The following is an 18,806-nucleotide window of genomic DNA, read 5'->3' as shown; positions in this document are numbered from 1 at the left end:
TCTCATATCGTTCCAATGAATCCAAAGAATATTTGACACATTTTGAGGACTTTAAAGCGGCGAAAGGAATATTGTTATTTAGTTCACCAGCTCTGATATACGAGCATGTACTCACAACCTAAAGATAACACACACACACCTACCATACACATTTACTTCTCTAAAGGCTCAATATAAAGCAATGTTAACGTCTTTAACCTCACAAAAACCTATGAAATACCGAGAATATATGAGCATAATGTAGTAAAAACATTAATCTTACCAGCCTCTTACACTTGACATTCTCTTAACCAGCGGACTGGAGGGGCGCTCTCCCATTTGTTTGTATATGGTTGCCGTGGAGACTGGGCGGCTCATTGTGTCACTGGATACAACAAACATTTCGTTGCTTCTCTGAGATGCAACTAGACTAATTCATAAATTACACTCAACTAGACTTTGATATCACAACCAAATCGTCTACATTTTTAATGAGACCGTTTCACGCTGTAAAAGTGTGATTTTGACATTCTGCAATTCCACCCTTTTGTACATTCTATCAATGTAAAGTAACATTGTAATAACATGCAGAAGCTCTGGGCCATGCACTGGTTAAAAAGACACCTACAGTACAGTGTGATGTCACCCAGACAGTACAGTGTGATGTCACTCAGACAGTACAGTGTGATGTCACTCACAGACAGTACAGTGTGATGTCACTCAGACAGTACAGTGTGATGTCACTCAGACAGTACAGTGTGATGTCACTCACAGTACAGTGAATCCAATATGGTTTCCAGTACAGGCCGAAACATGTCTGTTTATTTTAAATTCTCTAAATAATATGAGCCATAAAATAAGGCATTTTAAAACCTGTAGAGCTGCCTTGGATTTCATCTTTTTTATAACTATAACGAATCCTAGCCCGGATTTAATCCAAAGAGCATCTACTGAAACAAAACCAAGAACGCTAAAGTCCTCTCCATATCCTCTTTTTGACATGGTTTCCGGTACTTTTCAACAGGATTTCCATAGAATTAACAAAATCTATACAAACACAATCAAGTCTTGTACTCATCTAATCCACACAGTCTGCTACCACAACAAAGACCTTGATCCATACGGATGTTTCACTGCATGGGGACGCTGACGCCTTGAGGCGCCTGCATAGATCCACAATATGAGCCAATATCATTACTTTTAGAAGGCAGTTTGACTGAAAAGCCGCAGTAGGAAACTAATTAACTAATTAACATTTAGTTTGAATTCAGTCACAGATGAGTTGGGCAACGACCACACAGAGTCATGTTTCCGAAACGGGCCAATCAGGAGAGCTGTCCGGGGGAAAGGCCCATACCCTCATTGGCTGCCATGGTAGTCAATCACACTCACGTGAGAGACTAGAGCAGGTGTGGGTTATTGTGTAGAGACCAGCAGGTTATTGTGTAGAGACCAGTTGGAGACCAGCAGGTTATTGTGTAGAAACCAGTAGAACCAGCAGGTGGCGCAGCAGCTCTACTGGGTGGAGATGAGGTGTACGATCATGCGGATGATGCGGGAGCCTCGCGGGCAGCTGCACAGGTCCATGCTGGGGCTCCGGATCTTGTCCTCCAGCAGCTGGTCCAGCTCCCAGCGCAGCTCCCTCACCAGCTCAGCCACCTGGTGGAGAGACACAGCATCACACTCAGAAAACAGACCACCAGGTGGAGAGACACAGCATCACACTCAGTCACATTCACAAGACAGACCACCTGGTGGAGAGACACAGCATCACACTCAGAACATTCACAAGACAGACCACAAGGAAGTATTGCAAGCAACTGCCCATTGTATCTGTATTTGAGCTACTTTCAATATCCGTCCTTGGAGCAAACATGAACTGAACCCTTTTATGTGCTCTACTAATATCAAGATATCACAAGCCCTGATGTCTGGTCTATCTACTGACCTGGAGTCAGGTCTATCTACTGACCTGGAGTCAGGTCTATCTACTGACCTGGTGTCAGGTCTATCTACTGACCTGGAGTCAGGTTTATCTACTGACCTGGAGTCAGGTTTATCTACTGACCTGGAGTCTGGTTTATCTACTGACCTGGAGTCTGGTCCATCTACTGACCTGGTGTCAGGTGTATCTACTGACCTGGTGTCAGGTGTATCTACTGACCTGGAGTCAGGTCTATCTACTGACCTAGAGTCAGGTCTATCTACTGACCTGGAGTCAGGTCTATCTACTGACCTGGAGTCAGGTCTATCTACTGACCTGGTGTCAGGTGTATCTACTGACCTGGTGTCAGGTTTATCTACTGACCTGGAGTCAGGTCTATCTACTGACCTGGTGTCAGGTGTATCTACTGACCTGGTGTCAGGTCTATCTACTGACCTGGTGTCAGGTGTATCTACTGACCTGGTGTCAGGTCTATCTACTGACCTGGAGTCAGGTCTATCTACTGACCTGGTGTCTGGTCTATCTACTGACCTGGTGTTTGGTTTATCTACTGACCTGGAGTCAGGTTTATCTACTGACCTGGAGTCAGGTCTATCTACTGACCTGGTGTCAGGTTTATCTACTGACCTGGTGTCAGGTCTATCTACTGACCTGGTGTCAGGTTTATCTACTGACCTGGTGTCAGGTCTATCTACTGACCTGGTGTCTGATTTATCTACTGACCTGGAGTCAGGTCTATCTACTGACCTGGTGTGAGGCAGCAGCAAAGCGGATCCAGCCGTCGTCGAGGGAGATGACAAACTCTCCCTTCACCAGCTCCACGTTGACCTGGCCGCCCCCGAACAGCACCAGGGGGTAGACGGACACCATGCTGCAGTCCCTGATGAAGACCCGGCTGGTCTTCACCTTCTCGTGGTACACCAGGTAGGGGCTGTCGTAGTGGCGCACCTGAGAGGGCAGGAGCGGGGCCAAGTAAACACACCATTTGATTCTATTTGATTTGAAATCTTTATTTCGAACATGTAAATAGAAACAGAGTCAAACAAAAACAAATCATTAATCTCTAGCAATAAAATAAAAATAAAAAAGAACATAACTCAATTTACATGTTCAAAAAAGGAGTAGGAAGAATATACACTTATTTAATCCTACCCCTTTTCCACTACTCGAAATTAATGTAATTTCTTACTCATTTAAAACCTTACAAAACAAATATATATATATTTTTTTTTATGTTTTGTATATATGTAAAACATGAATAAAATAAAATAAAAATGTAAACACCCGTGAATGTCAAACCCCTTCCTCATCCCTGTAGCATGTTGGTAGGTAGTTTGGCTGTGGGTGATGCCTAGTGTTCCCATGATGTCATGCCTACCAATATGTCACCATGCCAACCAATATGTCACCATGCCACAGCTCATTGGATATGAATATGATTGTTACCTTTCATTACGATCACCTGTTGTTTAGCAACCAAGATGTCTACAATCTAATACTACAGGGGTGTAACAACACATTGATTTGGATCAATGGATTGATGACACATTTTATTCAACCCTTGCAACGTATAATGCATTAACACTTTGAGTGCCACTCACAGCTTTTCTCTGGTTTACGCCCCGACCGTTGAATGCCACGGTCACGAGTATTCTCGGGTATTTTTTGTATTAGAGATCTGAAATCATATTGCATCACGCGAGCCTACCGTTAGAGATCCAGGGACCGCCGGCGCTCAGATGTGAAAAAAGCGCCCCCCCTATCGTCTCCCAGATGGTAAATCACCCTTTTGGAATGGACTCAATGAAAGTGAATGGGAGAACGGATTTCTGACTCCACATTTTACTTCTCACTGATGCAGCCGGGGTCTACCAGAGTTCATTCTGGAGCCTCTGAGCCACGGCGAATATGGGTTATACTGTACACACGATGGATCAATACATTTATCGATTTTTTCGAATGGCGATCGGAAATTGGAATAAACCATTTGGATACCATCTGACCTCAGGTAAGGAATTTATGTTATCAGTGTTAGAATAATCAGACTCGTTTTCACGGGTATATAAGCGTTTATGTGATATGTGATATGGCTGTTTTGACTGTAAAAGCCATGAGGAAATAAGAGCAGCGATTATCAGAGCGTGCGTGCGCACACATACTATTGATCATCTAGCGTTTATTTGATTCATAAATAGGCCGACAAATGACAACGTTCTGGAATATTCCAATAAAAGGCGATTATCATTTTTCCCTGGAAAACGGGTGATTTTCAAAATGCTATCAAACGGAAATGAAGCGATAAAAATACAATCTGCCTTGCCCATGTTGACTGGAAAATGAGTCTTTGATAAGCGACGGGCAGATTAGACACATAGCCATAATTTAAAACATAGATTAGGCGATATTAACGTTAACATTGGCCGTGGATGGTGGCATTCAACGGGGTAAAAAGGAAAACACGGCCGGCACTGAAAGTGTTAAGTAAGATGTAAATGAGGTTTTATATGAAGTTTGGTGGTTTCAAGAGTCAACGTTTTATTTTTGGCTGTATATAACAAATACAATGGAATGCTGACTCAGCTCCCTCCACCTTAATACAAATATCCCGGGAAATCTACAGTATATATTAGGGATGCTCGATATTGACTTTTTTACCGATACCGATATTGTCTAACTCTTAATTTCCGATACCGATATCAACCGATACCGATATATGCAGGGTTCCCCCCCCCCAAAAACGGAATAATTTCAGGTAATTAACATTACATATATCTTGTTGTGGAATTAACACAACATTATGCATACTTTTGACAATAAATAAAATCAGAATTTGTTCTTACTTGCTTGCCTGGGTAAATAAAGGTTATAGAAATGTAAAAAAAATAAATATCAGTGAAATCTTAATTTTTTTTATGAAAACAGATACTGATATTTTCCGATATCACATTTTAACACTTTGAGAGCCCACCACGTGATAACACGTGTTATCAGCCCGACGCCTGAATGCCCACCACGACAATTAGCGTGTTATTTCTTTATTAGCGATCTGAATTCATATTCATCAACGGAGTCTCCCGTTGGTAAACCAGCCCCATCAGGAGCTCAGATGTGAAAAAACCGCCCCTATCGTCTCCCAGATGGTAATACACCCTTTTGGAATGGACTCAATGAAAATGGATGAGAAAAGAAAAATCGGGAATCCACATTTTACTTCTCAGGCATGTAACCCGAGCCGATCGGATTCATTGTGGACCATCAGAACAGCGTGGAATATGTGTTTACAGTATGTAGTCTTGGATCAATAAAAGCGATCGATTTTTGGAATGGCGATCAGGAATTGGAATGATCTTTTTGGAGAACATCTGATCTGAGGTAAGGAATCTATTTTACAAGTCTTGGGATAATCAGAGTTGTATTCGCTGAGCTCTCAGCGTTCGCCCTATGTGTGTGTGTGTGTGTGGGCGATGGCTGAGGAAATCAGAGAATCGATTTTCCTTGAAAACGAGGGCTTTTCAAAATGCTATAAAACGATAATGAACCGATAAAAAAACAATCCGCTTCGACAATGTTGACTGGAAAACGAGTCATTGATAAGCGACGGGCAGATTAGACACATAGCCATAATTTAAAACATAGATTAGGCGTTAACGCTAAAATTGAAGTGGATGGTGGGCATTCAAGCACTAAATCGTGCGCCCCCTGCTGGCACTGAAAGTGTTAATGCCAATATCGGCCGATAATATCGGACATCCCTAGTATATAGTCATGAAGTCTGTGGTGAATAAAGTGCCTAAGTATTAACCGATTAATGAGGCCACAGTGGGTCAGGAGGTAAGAGCGCTCGTCTGGTAATAAGAAGGTTCCCGGTTCGATTCCAGCTCCACCTGGCATCACGTCAAAGTGTTCTTGAGGAAGACACTTAACCCCTTACTGTGTAGTTGACAGAGGAGGGGTTCTAACTCACGGTGTAGGTGACAGAGGAGGGTTCTAACTCACGGTGTAGGTGACAGAGGAGGGTTCTAACTCACGGTGTAGTTGACAGAGGAGGGTTCTAACTCACGGTGTAGTTGACAGAGGAGGGTTCTAACTCACGGTGTAGTTGACGGAGGAGGGGTGCAGATGGACACAGCCATCGTTCTTGGTCATGAAGCGGAGCTCGCCTGCCTGGGGCTGCATCTTCACGGCTCCCTTGCAGGTCTGCTTGTACTTCCCCTGCGGAGAGCGCACCTGGCAGAGCATCGCACACACCATCATCGTTATTCTCTCTCCTACACACACACCTCCTGGGCTGCACCCAATGTCACTTTTTAACATTCAAAGCTTCTATTGAAGTATACGAACGAAGCTTCCAATGCCTGTCGTCATATTTTATGACGTAATAAAAAAAAATATATATATATATATATATAATTTTTTTATATCCTCAAACTAAATCCTCAATTTGAATAAAGTGATTCATCTGATTAAATGAGTCTTTTTTAAAAATTAAATCAAACTTTCTTTAATGAATATAACTCATCAGTTTCGTCAACATAAATCATCCAATAAGGGCACGGTTGGTACGAAAGTGATGGTGACGTCTTGATTAGATGGAGCGCCAAGCGGATGCAGACAGGCTACATCATTTATGATAAATGTTTTTTTTTATTTAAATGTTTATGACTAGTCACATACTATAATAGTATAATACTATAATATTACTGTAGCCTAATCTTTATCTGCAACTGTGAAGAAAAAACCCATTGGTTTAAACAGAATGAATAGATAAAAAGATGAAGAAAATACATTTATTGAATTTCTTTTAATAAAAAATAAAAAATTAAAATGTTGATTTTGAATTCGAATGTCAACATTATGATCGAAGCTTCGAAGCATTCGGTACAGCCCTACACACCTCCCTACCCTAGTGTGTAACTGTTTTTAATTCATTTCATCTTTGTTTTGTTTTCACCTGTGTTTTTTAGGGTAAAACCACAATGTCCCTTTTCGAGAATAAATAAAGGTTTCAAATTCAAACACACACAGAGACACACGCAGAAAGTGTATCCTTAGCACTGGTTGTGAAGTTTATGTACATTTGTGTGACGTACGTGGGTTGGTCATTATCATTATTACTGTATTTGGAAGACCATGGGAACATCAGATTAGTATCATAAGTATGGATTATGTTATTCTTGGTTGTGTGATGTGTCATCTTTTAATTCTGTTTCTTTTCTCTTTCCTCAGATACCACTCATCCTCCTGGTTGAGCTGATTGCACCTGCTTGATTACACCTGTGGGCAGTTAGTTGGATGAGTGGATATAATCTGGAAGATGACACACACACGGGGCCCTCTTGCGAAGTCACTGCCACGTCTCAGAGTGGAGTGAGGAGGCTGCCTTCCCTCTTAGCTGTTGCGTGTGGAAATGATAGCGTGGTGGCGGTATTAGTGACCACTGGGGTGTGAATCGATCCCACATGGTGGTGGTGTTCTGTAAAGGACACACTGTTAATTTGGTTATTGTTTGTTTGTCTGTATATGTACCGTGTCTGTTCTCCCCTTACCTTTTTCCCTTTATGTGATATGGGTTGAAATCCCCACTAATGACATCCCCTTTTCCCCTTTGGGAACAGGCTGTGGGTTGTAAGCCCCACTCATGAATAAATCTAATTTACCATTTGAAAACGTCTTTGTTTACTATCTGCCTACCCGGGACTGTTTTGACAAGCATTTTTCTACTGAGGGGGTTGTTTCTGCTCATGTACCACCTACCCAGTTACTATCCTGTATGGTCGTTAGACCTCTGTACATGACAATTTGTAATTTGTCTGCTCTGTTAACATCAACCTGCAAAGTAACTACAGATGGAAATTTGCCTTTGGCTATAATCTGGCATATTTACATACATGCTCATTAATATGTATTGTCCCTATTTCAAATCAATCAATCAATCAAGCAATCAATCAAGGTAATGTCAGTATGCAGCAGCTGTGTACCTGGACCACGTTGGGATAGAGAGCAGCACACAGCATGGCAGACATCAGGCGGATGTTGTCAGAGTTCAGGTTGGCCTGTGGAGAAACAGAGATGTGGTCAGTACTGTAGTTTGAGATGTGGTCACTACTGTAGTTTGAGATGTGGTCAGTACTGTAGATGTGGTCAGTACTGTAGTTTGAGATGTGGTCAGTACTGTAGTTTGAGATGTGGTCACTACTGTAGTTTGAGATGTGGTCAGTACTGTAGTTTGAGATGTGGTCACTACTGTAGTTTGAGATGTGGTCAGTTAGTTTGAGATGTGGTCAGTACTGTAGTTTGAGATGTGGTCAGTGCTGTAGTTTGAGATGTGGTCAGTACTGTAGTTTGAGATGAGATGTGGTCAGTACTGTAGTTTGAGATGTGGTCAGTACTGTAGTTTGAGATGAGATGTGGTCAGTACTGTAGTTTGAGATGAGATGTGGTCAGTGCTGTAGTTTGAGATGAGATGTGGTCAGTACTGTAGTTTGAGATGAGATGTGGTCAGTGCTGTAGTTTGAGATGAGATGTGGTCAGTACTGTAGTTTGAGATGAGATGTGGTCAGTGCTGTAGTTTGAGATGAGATGTGGTCAGTACTGTAGTTTGAGATGTGGTCAGTACTGTAGTTTGAGATGAGATGTGGTCAGTACTGTAGTTTGAGATGTGGTCAGTACTGTAGTTTGAGATGTGGTCAGTGCTGTAGTTTGAGATGTGGTCAGTACTGTAGTTTGAGATGTGGTCAGTACTGTAGTTTGAGATGTGGTCAGTACTGTAGTTTGAGATGTGGTCAGTACTTTAGTTTGAGATGTGGTCAGTACTGTAGTTTGAGAAGTGGTCAGTACTGTAGTTTGAGATGAGATGTGGTCAGTACTGTAGTTTGAGATGTGGTCAGTACTGTAGTTTGAGATGTGGTCAGTACTGTAGTTTGAGATGAGGTGTGGTCAGTACTGTAGTTTGAGATGAGATGTGGTCAGTGCTGTAGTTTGAGATGAGATGTGGTCAGTGCTGTAGTTTGAGATGTGGTCAGTACTGTAGTTTGAGATGTGGTCAGTACTGTAGTTTGAGATGAGATGTGGTCAGTACTGTAGTTTGAGATGTGGTCAGTACTGTAGTTTGAGATGAGATGTGGTCAGTACTGTAGTTTGAGATGTGGTCAGTACTGTAGTTTGAGATGAGATGTGGTCAGTACTGTAGTTTGAGATGAGATGTGGTCAGTACTGTAGTTTGAGATGTGGTCAGTACTGTAGTTTGAGATGTGGTCAGTGCTGTAGTTTGAGATGTGGTCAGTACTGTAGTTTGCAGTGTAGCGTGGTAACAGAGGTGTGTTCAGTACTGTAGTTTGCAGTGTAGCGTGGTAACAGAGATGTGGTCAGTACTGTAGTTTGCAGTGTAGCGTGGTAACAGAGGTGTGGTCAGTACTGTAGTTTGCAGTGTAGCGTGGTAACAGAGATGTGGTCAGTACTGTAGTTTGCAGTGTAGTCAGTATACTGTAGTACACTGAACACTAGGGATGCCCCGATCGATCGGCCACCGATCGTTATCGGCCGATAACCAGTATAAATATGCGATCGGTGATCGGTGATAATGCTTTATTTTCGCCGATCGTCAAAGCCGATCTCATTCTGTCTCAGACACCGGGTGGTGCGGGGCCCTCCCGCACGCATGTAAACACGGGTCTAGTCTAGTGAGACAGGACACGGGAGGACGGCGTCGGCGTCTCCCTGAGCTAACGTTAGCTTAGCTACCGTTACAAAATGACCCAGTCAACTATTCACTTTTAGTTTAATACATGATGAGGCATTGTCTAACCGAACGGTATCTAGCCGGCCAGCTACCGATAGCTCCTGACATAAACAAACGCTCCACAAAGTCTAGTAGAGTGTATGATACCTGTTAGCTGTTAGCTCACGTTAGCGCAAGCTAGTTCACTGTTCAAAACGAAATGTCCCATTGAACTAAATAATTCACTGAGGCGTTGTATTAACGTTATATATCCGGCTAGCAGTAGCTACAGATAGCTCCTGATATCAATGTCTTATAACACTGATTCGATGCGTATTCGAGCTGAGGGCTTGTGAATGTGATTTAACGTTATACCAATACTAGGGTCCAGCTGCAGCGCCGGAGAATCCTTGCCGTAGCTGGAGGCTACTCGAGTATAGGGTCCAGGTGCAGCTCCGGAGAATCCTGGCCGTAGCTGGAGGCTACTAGAGTACACACAGACAGTGGAGCTTGTTGCATGGTGGCGATGTCTCGCAGATAATACAAGTACAAGTCTAATTATATAATATATTTTATAAAAAAAAAAATTAAAAAAAAATTATATAAAATAAATTTTAATTTCTTTTAATCAAAAACGATCGGTATCGGATCGGTATCGGCCGATATGGCTCACGACGATCGGTATCGGTGGCAAAAAACGTGATCGGGGCATCCCTACTGAACACATTAAACATCCTCTCCACTCCAAAACATAACTCCTCTTCAACACATGACCTTGACTATACATAGTTATTTGTTGATAATTTGCATATTGATATATCCTTGTGTTCTCACTGAGGGTAAAGGTGTAGAGATGCTGCCAAGACATTTTCAGTAGTTTATTGAACTATTTGATGGAAAAAACATATTTATACAAATTGTGCGTGTGGGCGTGACACTCAGCTTGAGGTTAGACTAGTGTATTCCTGGCGTATCATGTCCTATCTACACAGAAACGCGTTTTTTGGCGTTTTTTTGTGGATACGGCTGAAACGCAAAATTGTGTTTGCGTTTGGAGATACGCAAAAAAAACGCCAGGAATACAGCGTGTAGTCAGCACGGAGCAGTTGTTGCGAAAACGCCCATGCGCAGTAGATACCATCTGCGTGCCCTTCCTGTGTACAGTGTGTGTGTTTGGGACAGAGCTCCGTGTCCCAAATAGAGGGTTAGTGTATAGGGGCCGCAATTTAGTCTTTAGTCCGCCATTTAGATTTCAAGTCAAGTATTCCAGAGCCGTTCTCCAGGACCTCCTAGTCATGTCTGGATCTGGGGCCATAACACTGTCTTCAGGACCTCCTAGTCATGTCTGGGGCCATAACACGGTCTTCAGGACCTCCTAGTCATGTCTGGATCCATAACACTGTCTTCAGGACCTCCTAGTCATGTCTGTATCCATAACACTGTCTTCAGGACCTCCTAGTCATGTCTGGATCCATAACACTGTCTTCAGGACCTCCTAGTCATGTCTGGATCCATAACACTGTCTTCAGGACCTCCTAGTCATGTCTGGATCCATAACACTGTCTTCAGGACCTCCTAGTCATGTCTGGATCCATAACACTGTCTTCAGGACCTCCTAGTCATGTCTGGGGCCATAACACTGTCTTCAGGACCTCCTAGTCATGTCTGGATCCATAACACTGTCTTCAGGACCTCCTAGTCATGTCTGGATCCATAACACTGTCTTCAGGACCTCCTAGTCATGTCTGGATCCATAACACTGTCTTCAGGACCTCCTAGTCATGTCTGGATCCATAACACTGTCTTCAGGACCTCCTAGTCATGTCTGGATCCATAACACTGTCTTCAGGACCTCCTAGTCATGTCTGGATCCATAACACTGTCTTCAGGACCTCCTAGTCATGTCTGTATCCATAACACTGTCTTCAGGACCTCCTAGTCATGTCTGGATCCATAACACTGTCTTCAGGACCTCCTAGTCATGTCTGGATCCATAACACTGTCTTCAGGACCTCCTAGTCATGTCTGGGGCCATAACACTGTCTTCAGGACCTCCTAGTCATGTCTGGATCCATAACACTGTCTTCAGGACCTCCTAGTCATGTCTGGGGCCATAACACTGTCTTCAGGACCTCCTAGTCATGTCTGGATCCATAACACTGTCTTCAGGACCTCCTAGTCATGTCTGGATCCATAACACTGTCTTCAGGACCTCCTAGTCATGTCTGGATCCATAACACTGTCTTCAGGACCTCCTAGTCATGTCTGGATCCATAACACTGTCTTCAGGACCTCCTAGTCATGTCTGGGGCCATAACACTGTCTTCAGGACCTCCTAGTCATGTCTGGATCCATAACACTGTCTTCAGGACCTCCTAGTCATGTCTGGATCCATAACACTGTCTTCAGGACCTCCTAGTCATGTCTGGATCCATAACACTGTCTTCAGGACCTCCTAGTCATGTCTGGATCCATAACACTGTCTTCAGGACCTCCTAGTCATGTCTGGATCCATAACACTGTCTTCAGGACCTCCTAGTCATGTCTGGATCCATAACACTGTCTTCAGGACCTCCTAGTCATGTCTGGATCCATAACACTGTCTTCAGGACCTCCTAGTCATGTCTGGATCCATAACACTGTCTTCAGGACCTCCTAGTCATAATCTGCAGTTGTTTTCATTGATTGTATAAACTCACTTATTGTATATTATATTGTTTATCCTCGTCACCGCACATCGCAGCACATTTGCCGTCGTCTGTCGGCTTCAGGCTGTGTTATTGGTGATCAACCAACACATAGCTTGAAAGCTAAAATGGCCGTCGTTTGACTGACACCCTTCTTGACCTTATTACATCGTGCTCTCAATCTCGGGTTGCCTCCCGGTGAAAATGATTGACCGTTTTTGTAGCCAATGAAATTCTGGAGATGACGATATCTTACATGAGGGATGTTTACTATGATAAAGTGAGAGAAGACGAAGAAGAAAGGAGAATACGCGCTCGATGTCGCATCCGCGAGAAAATGCATCGGTCCGGACGGCCATTTGGATAAGCATGCCGATACACACATTAGAAAAACATGTGTAAAACACTCATTTTCCGTGGTATTATCATCAACTTTGGAAAAGACTTCAGGCTATGGACCCATTGTGTTTCCAGCTCATACCTCTCAGCTGGAACTCTTTTGCAGGCATCCGTTTGCAAAATAATTCAGACGTCTACTTTGGGTATGCGACCGACAGGCGTTTTATGCAAAACTTGCCAGATGCTTAAGAGGTTAATGTTTATTTATTTGTATATGTACTAGAGACCTCACGATACGATACTATCGCGATACTTGCGTCACGATACGATAGTATGGCACCGTATGGATACTAAATATATCGCGATACGCTGAGTATTGCGTTTTTTCTTTGTGGATCAAATTAAATTTGTTACCTTTTTTCAACTGCAAAGTAAAACTTTGTCAACATGTTTTATCTAATAAAATAAAGTTCAGTCTGTTCATCTCACTTCAATAATTTTTATTGCAGAACATGGTATTTTCTCAAGCAGACAGATGTAAACACTGTAATCTGTGTTGCATCTACCTGACAAACTGAACTGTTTGTATTACAGTCATATTCCAACTTAACTGAATGCACATGTGTGTGTGTGGACTACTGTACTATTACAGGTATTGAAATGAACAATGCAACTTCCTTATAAAAAAAAAACTCCTAGTCATAATCTGCAGTTGTTTTCATTGATTGTATAAACTCACTTATTGTATATTATATTGTTTATCCTCGTCACTGCACACACTTTTTTTATGAATAATTAAATATAGATACTTGGCGTCCCTGTATCGATACAGTATCGCCACGCAAAGTATCGCGATACTAGTACGTATCGATTCCCCCCCCCCCCACCCCTAATATGTACTGTATGTATGCCCTCAATACAATTTCAAGTGAATGAATTAATGAATGAATGAATGAATGTGAGTGTGCCTGACCTCAGGGCCCGTGGGTTAGAGAACACCCTCTCTATGATAATGTTACCAGACAGCAAGCCTCACCTCAGGGCCCGTGGGTTAGAGAACACCCTCTCTATGATAATGTTACCAGACAGCAAGCCTCCCCTCAGGGCCCGTGGGTTAGAGAACACCCTCTCTATGATAATGTTACCAGACAGCGAGCCTCCCCTCGGGGCCCGGGGGTTAGAGAGCACCCTCTCTAGGATAATGTTACCAGACAGCGAGCCTCACCTCGGGCCCGTGGGTTAGAGAACACCCTCTCTGTGATAATGTTACCAGACAGCGCGCCTCACCTCCGGGCCTGTAGCCTCCAGCACGCCGTCTGTTCCTTTAGAGCACATCCTCTCTATGATCCTGGCCCTCAGACCCTCCTTCACGAAGCCAATGTCGGACAGCAGCTCAGCAAACTGCCTCTTCAGGCTGGCTATCTCCTGCAAGGGGCCATAAAACACACGTCAACATTCACCGTCAATACATATGATCGGGGTTATCAATGAAGAAATAACCACGGGAGCTTTCAACTGAGTGATAATCTGACCTGTAAGCCCCGCCCAGACAGGAAGTTCTCCCTGCAGTAACTGACCTGTAAGCCCCACCCAGACAGGAAGTTCTCCCTGCAGTAACTGACCTGTAAGCCCCGCCCAAACAGGAAGTTCTCCCTGCAGTAACTGACCTGTAAGCCCCGCCCAGACAGGAAGTTCTCCCTGCAGTAATGGAAGCCAGCCTGGTTACCGTTCTTCGCTGCGCTGCACCATCCCTGCGAAGGAACAACAACGATGCCTTAGTTACAATCGTCTATAAAACACATCTACCTTCGATACGTCGACTTTCCCACTTCTCAGTCGGAGACATCAGCACATGGTTTGGTCACAAGCAGTGTATACTTATCGACATTAACCCTTTCACTATCACTACAGAAGGTTACTGTAGTGTGGTAGTGAAAGGGTTAACCTTCTGTAGTGTGGTAGTGAAAGGTTAATCTTCTGTAGTGTGGTAGTGAAAGGTTAACCTTCTGTAGTGTGGTAGTGAAAGGTTAAACTTCTGTAGTGTGGCAATGAAAGGGTTAACCGTCTGTAGTGTGGTAGTGAAAGGGTTAACCTTCTGCAGTGTGGTAGTGAAAGGTTAACCTTCTGTAGTGTGGTAGTGAAAGGTTAACCTTCTGTAGTGTGGTAGTGAAAGGTTAACCGTCTGTAGTGTGGTTAGTGAAAGGTTAACCTTCTGTAGTGTGGTAGTGAAAGGTTAACCGTCTGTAGTGTGGCAATGAAAGGGTTAACCGTCTGTAGTGTGGTAGTGAAAGGGTTAACCTGCTGTAGTGTGGTGGTGAAAGGGTTAACCTTCTGTAGTGTGGTAGTGAAAGGGTTAGCCTTCTGTAGTGTGGTAGTGAAAGGGTTAACCTTCTGTAGTGTGGTAGTGAAAGGGTTAACCTTCTGTAGTGTGGTAGTGAACGGGTTAGCCTTCTGTAGTGTGGTAGTGAAAGGGTTAGCCTTCTGTAGTGTGGTAGTGAAAGGGTTAACCTTCTGTAGTGTGGTAGTGAAAGGGTTAGCCTTCTGTAGTGTGGTAGTGAAAGGGTTAATGGTTTCCCCTGACAATTAAGCCTCTCAAGTGCATCTATTATCGCGTAATTCTACTGGAGCAAAGTGGTTGCAGCTCGATTAGTTCACGTTTCAAATCAACTCAAGAAATGTTCATTTGGAACATTCCATTCGCTGCACATTGATTGATTGACTTTGAGTGTGAGTTGAAGATCATTCCAGGAGGCTGGTGCATCAAAACAAAAGGCAGACGTACCGAGTGCAGACTGAACTCGTGGGACCTTAAGTGTGAGCCAATCGTTCAAGTGGGTCAGAAAAGGTTCATCATTTCAATATAGCATCATTGTGATAATTATGGTAGCAATGTTCCATCAATGGCCTTAACCCTTTCACTGCCGCACTACCAAATGGTTAACCCTTTCACTGCGACAATACACAGGTTAACCCTTTCACTGCCACAACAGCAGGTTAACCCTTTCACTGCCACACTACAGAAGGTTAACCCTTTACTATCACACAGATTTTCCAATTTAATTTCGAATTTACATAAAAACACGAGATTCGAACGTGAACGGAGAAATTAGAATAATTTTTTTTTAATAATATATTATAATAATAACTTTAAAAAATAAGGATACCGGTAAAAACGGTAAAACACGTATTCCAAATTATTACTGGTCATGGTTATTTTTAGTCTTATATAACAGGAGTCAACCAGCACGCCGGCGTGACCAAGTGACGTCATTAGTTTGATGAGGTCTGGCGGAGGATTTCCTGAATGCTCATGGAAAGAGCTGCAGGCCTGAAACTACATAGTAGCTAGTTTTGATATGGTGTTGATAGCCCAAGAAATTATTGAAACAGGATCATTTCAATTAGATGCTAAATAAGGTTTTAAGCATGCGTGAATTGTACTCTATTTGTATTATTATCTTCGCCGTTTTTGATCATGCTAGTTGTCTGTCTTTTGGAGCGCATTTGGAGTTGTTTTGTGCCGATTCAGAGGAGGATTATAAGGCGAGGTAAGAAAATATTTGTTTATACTAAGGCTGTCAAAGTTAACGCGGTATTAACGCGTTATCGCCCGATTCTATTAATGCCACTATTTTTTTTAACTCTTTAATTATACATTTTTTTAACTAGACTTCACTCAGGTGTATTAATGATGCTCTCATTGATTTTTTGATTTGATTTGATATTTTTTATTTTCGTGTCTTACATACAGATGTATGCCCAGCCCATATGGGCTTACAAGACACATAACAATAAGTATATAATAATATACTTTACCAATTACTTAACAAATGACATAGACCAAGATGGCCATAAAAAAAATACAAGAAAATACAATAAAACGTAATATAACACAAGCTGTACTCAATGTAAATAAACAGAAAAACAAGGTGAATTCAAATACAATTATATAGGATACAGTGTGTTTTGTCTCAGGTGCCATGCCTTCTCCAAAAATCCTGCAAAACCGAAGATGTCCTCCACAAAAAAACAACTCAACATACAACTCTCAGACTGCCAAAACAAATCTGGGTTTACAATTTGAATTTTTTCAAATAAAGCCCTCCTCAAAGCGGTGTACAAAGGGCAATAAAAAACAAAATGATATTCATCCTCCACCACTCCCAGATCACACAGAACACACAACCGCTCCTCCTCAGGTTTACCCTGGAATCTACCCACTTCCACCGCCAATGGCAGGGTGCCAGACCTCAACTGGGCACACAGAGACCTCCGTCTTCTCTTTAAGTTTAACATTACATAAGGTTCAGTAAAATACAAATTTTTTATTGCAATATATTTTCTAAGTTTAGGTTTTTTCAAAATCTCCACCTTCCACTTATCCTGATGGATTGTTGATAATTTTGTTTTAATTATGTGAACCTTACACTGCAAATTGTTCATAAGTGTGTGTGTGTGTGTGTGTGTGTGTGTGTGTGTGTGTGTGTGTGTGTGTGTGTGTGTGTGTGTGTGTGTGTGTGTGTGATATAGAGAGAGAGGGGGGTGAGAGAGATGAGGAAGGGGCAAGAGAGAAAGAGCTGGGAGAGTATGTGTGTGAGAGAGAGAGGGGGTGTGTGTGATTACTCAGCCCTTGTGTTGGTGAATGTAACAAGTTCCAAATGTTTTCTTTCCCCTATTATTTCATGCACACTTTATTCATTGTTTTAAATTATTATTTTCTTTTAAGTTATTTTGTGCATCACTCTGTTTTGAATTTGATGCAAATTTGCAATACATGATGGTCATCCTTTTGTGTTAAATGGCTGCATAAAGCAAGCATTTGTTGACTCTCATGTTGATAAGAGTATTACAACTTGGAAAATATCTGTTTAAGGTAGAAAAATAAATAAAAATAAAAAAGCGATTAATTTGCGATTAATCGCGAGTTAACTATGGACAATCATGCGATTAATCGAGTTAAATATTTTAATCGATTGACAGCACTAGTTTATACATATAATTGTTTGTACATAGGCAATCTGAGGGCGCATTTTCATTGTTTCTAATGCTTCATGGAGCATGTTTACATTTGCTCAGCCTCATAGTAGAAAAACACATCTTCTAAAATGTTTTGTGTTTTGTGTTGTACAGTATGCATATGCAGTATACAGTATGTACAGTATGAAAAAAAAACGGTCAGGTCATATAGGGGAGACTGTGCTGAAAAGAATGATACCAAACATACCATGGTAAAAAAATAAAGTAGCCAAAACGTTGAAAATTGCTTAGACTCTAGGTTTTTATTTTTTACACTGAAATTCGAATTTGTCTACAATTCTGCAACGAATATCGAATTAGATTTTTTGTTAAAGTGACAGCCCTGATCACCAGTAATATCTCTAAGAGCAGAATGATGGACCGTGTCTGGGGGCAAAAGAGTGGAAGCATTCTATAAATGACATCACCATGATCCAAAAGTGACATTAGGTACCTTGTATGCCTGCAGGAGAGACAGATGGTCACTGTTGCCCAGAGCATAGCTCAGCTTCTTCTCATTAGCCTCTTCCCTCTTATCCCACGGAGACACCTGGTGAAAGACAAGAGTGGAGGAGGAGAGGGAGGAGGAGGAGGAGATGAGGAGGAGGAGCGAGATGAGGAGGAGAGGAATGAGGAGGAGGAGAGGCATGGACTGTTGTGTAGTTCTCTTTTTTCCAGCATGAAACAGCTCTCCTATAACCCTCGCAGCTCTCCTATAACCCTCGCAGCTCTCCTATAACCCTCACAGCTCTCCTATAACCCTCTCAGCTCTCCTATAACCCTCACAGCTCTCCTATAACCCTCCCAGCTCTCCTATAACCCTCTCAGCTCTCCTATAACCCTCACAGCTCTCCTATAACCCTCACAGCTCTCCTATAACCCTCTCAGCTCTCCTATAACCCTCGCAGCTCTCCTATAACCCTCGCAGCTCTCCTATAACCCTCGCAGCTCTCCTATAACCCTCCCAGCTCTCCTATAACCCTCCCAGCTCTCCTATAACCCTCCCAGCTCTCCTATAACCCTCCCAGCTCTCCTATAACCATCTCAGCTCTCCTATAACCCTCTCAGCTCTCCTATAACCCTCTCAGCTCTCCTATAACCCTCACAGCTCTCCTATAACCCT

The 18,806-nt window shown here is 42.6% G+C and overlaps 1 protein-coding gene across 1 annotated transcript in view; it reads right to left on the bottom strand.

Annotated features, from left to right (window-relative positions):
• The window catches only part of dhx57 (DEAH (Asp-Glu-Ala-Asp/His) box polypeptide 57), a 110,525-nt gene continuing 91,719 nt past the window's right edge, over positions 1–18,806 (bottom strand). Inside the window, exons 16-22 of the mRNA XM_084324430.1 lie at positions 18,138–18,233; positions 14,335–14,418; positions 13,955–14,092; positions 7,903–7,977; positions 6,017–6,151; positions 2,672–2,872; positions 1–1,638 (exon numbers count right to left, since the gene is read on the bottom strand). Coding sequence (XP_084180556.1) covers positions 1,495–1,638; positions 2,672–2,872; positions 6,017–6,151; positions 7,903–7,977; positions 13,955–14,092; positions 14,335–14,418; positions 18,138–18,233 — 873 coding nt within the window. The 3' untranslated portion in view covers positions 1–1,494. The remainder of the gene's footprint in view (positions 1,639–2,671; positions 2,873–6,016; positions 6,152–7,902; positions 7,978–13,954; positions 14,093–14,334; positions 14,419–18,137; positions 18,234–18,806) is intronic.

This window comes from Notolepis coatsorum (genome assembly GCF_963971535.1).
Source record: "Notolepis coatsorum genome assembly, chromosome: 1".
NCBI classification, from domain to species: domain Eukaryota; kingdom Metazoa; phylum Chordata; class Actinopteri; order Aulopiformes; family Paralepididae; genus Notolepis; species Notolepis coatsorum.
Note: the sequence above shows the minus strand (reverse complement) of the source record. Positions and strands in the feature narration are given on the sequence as shown.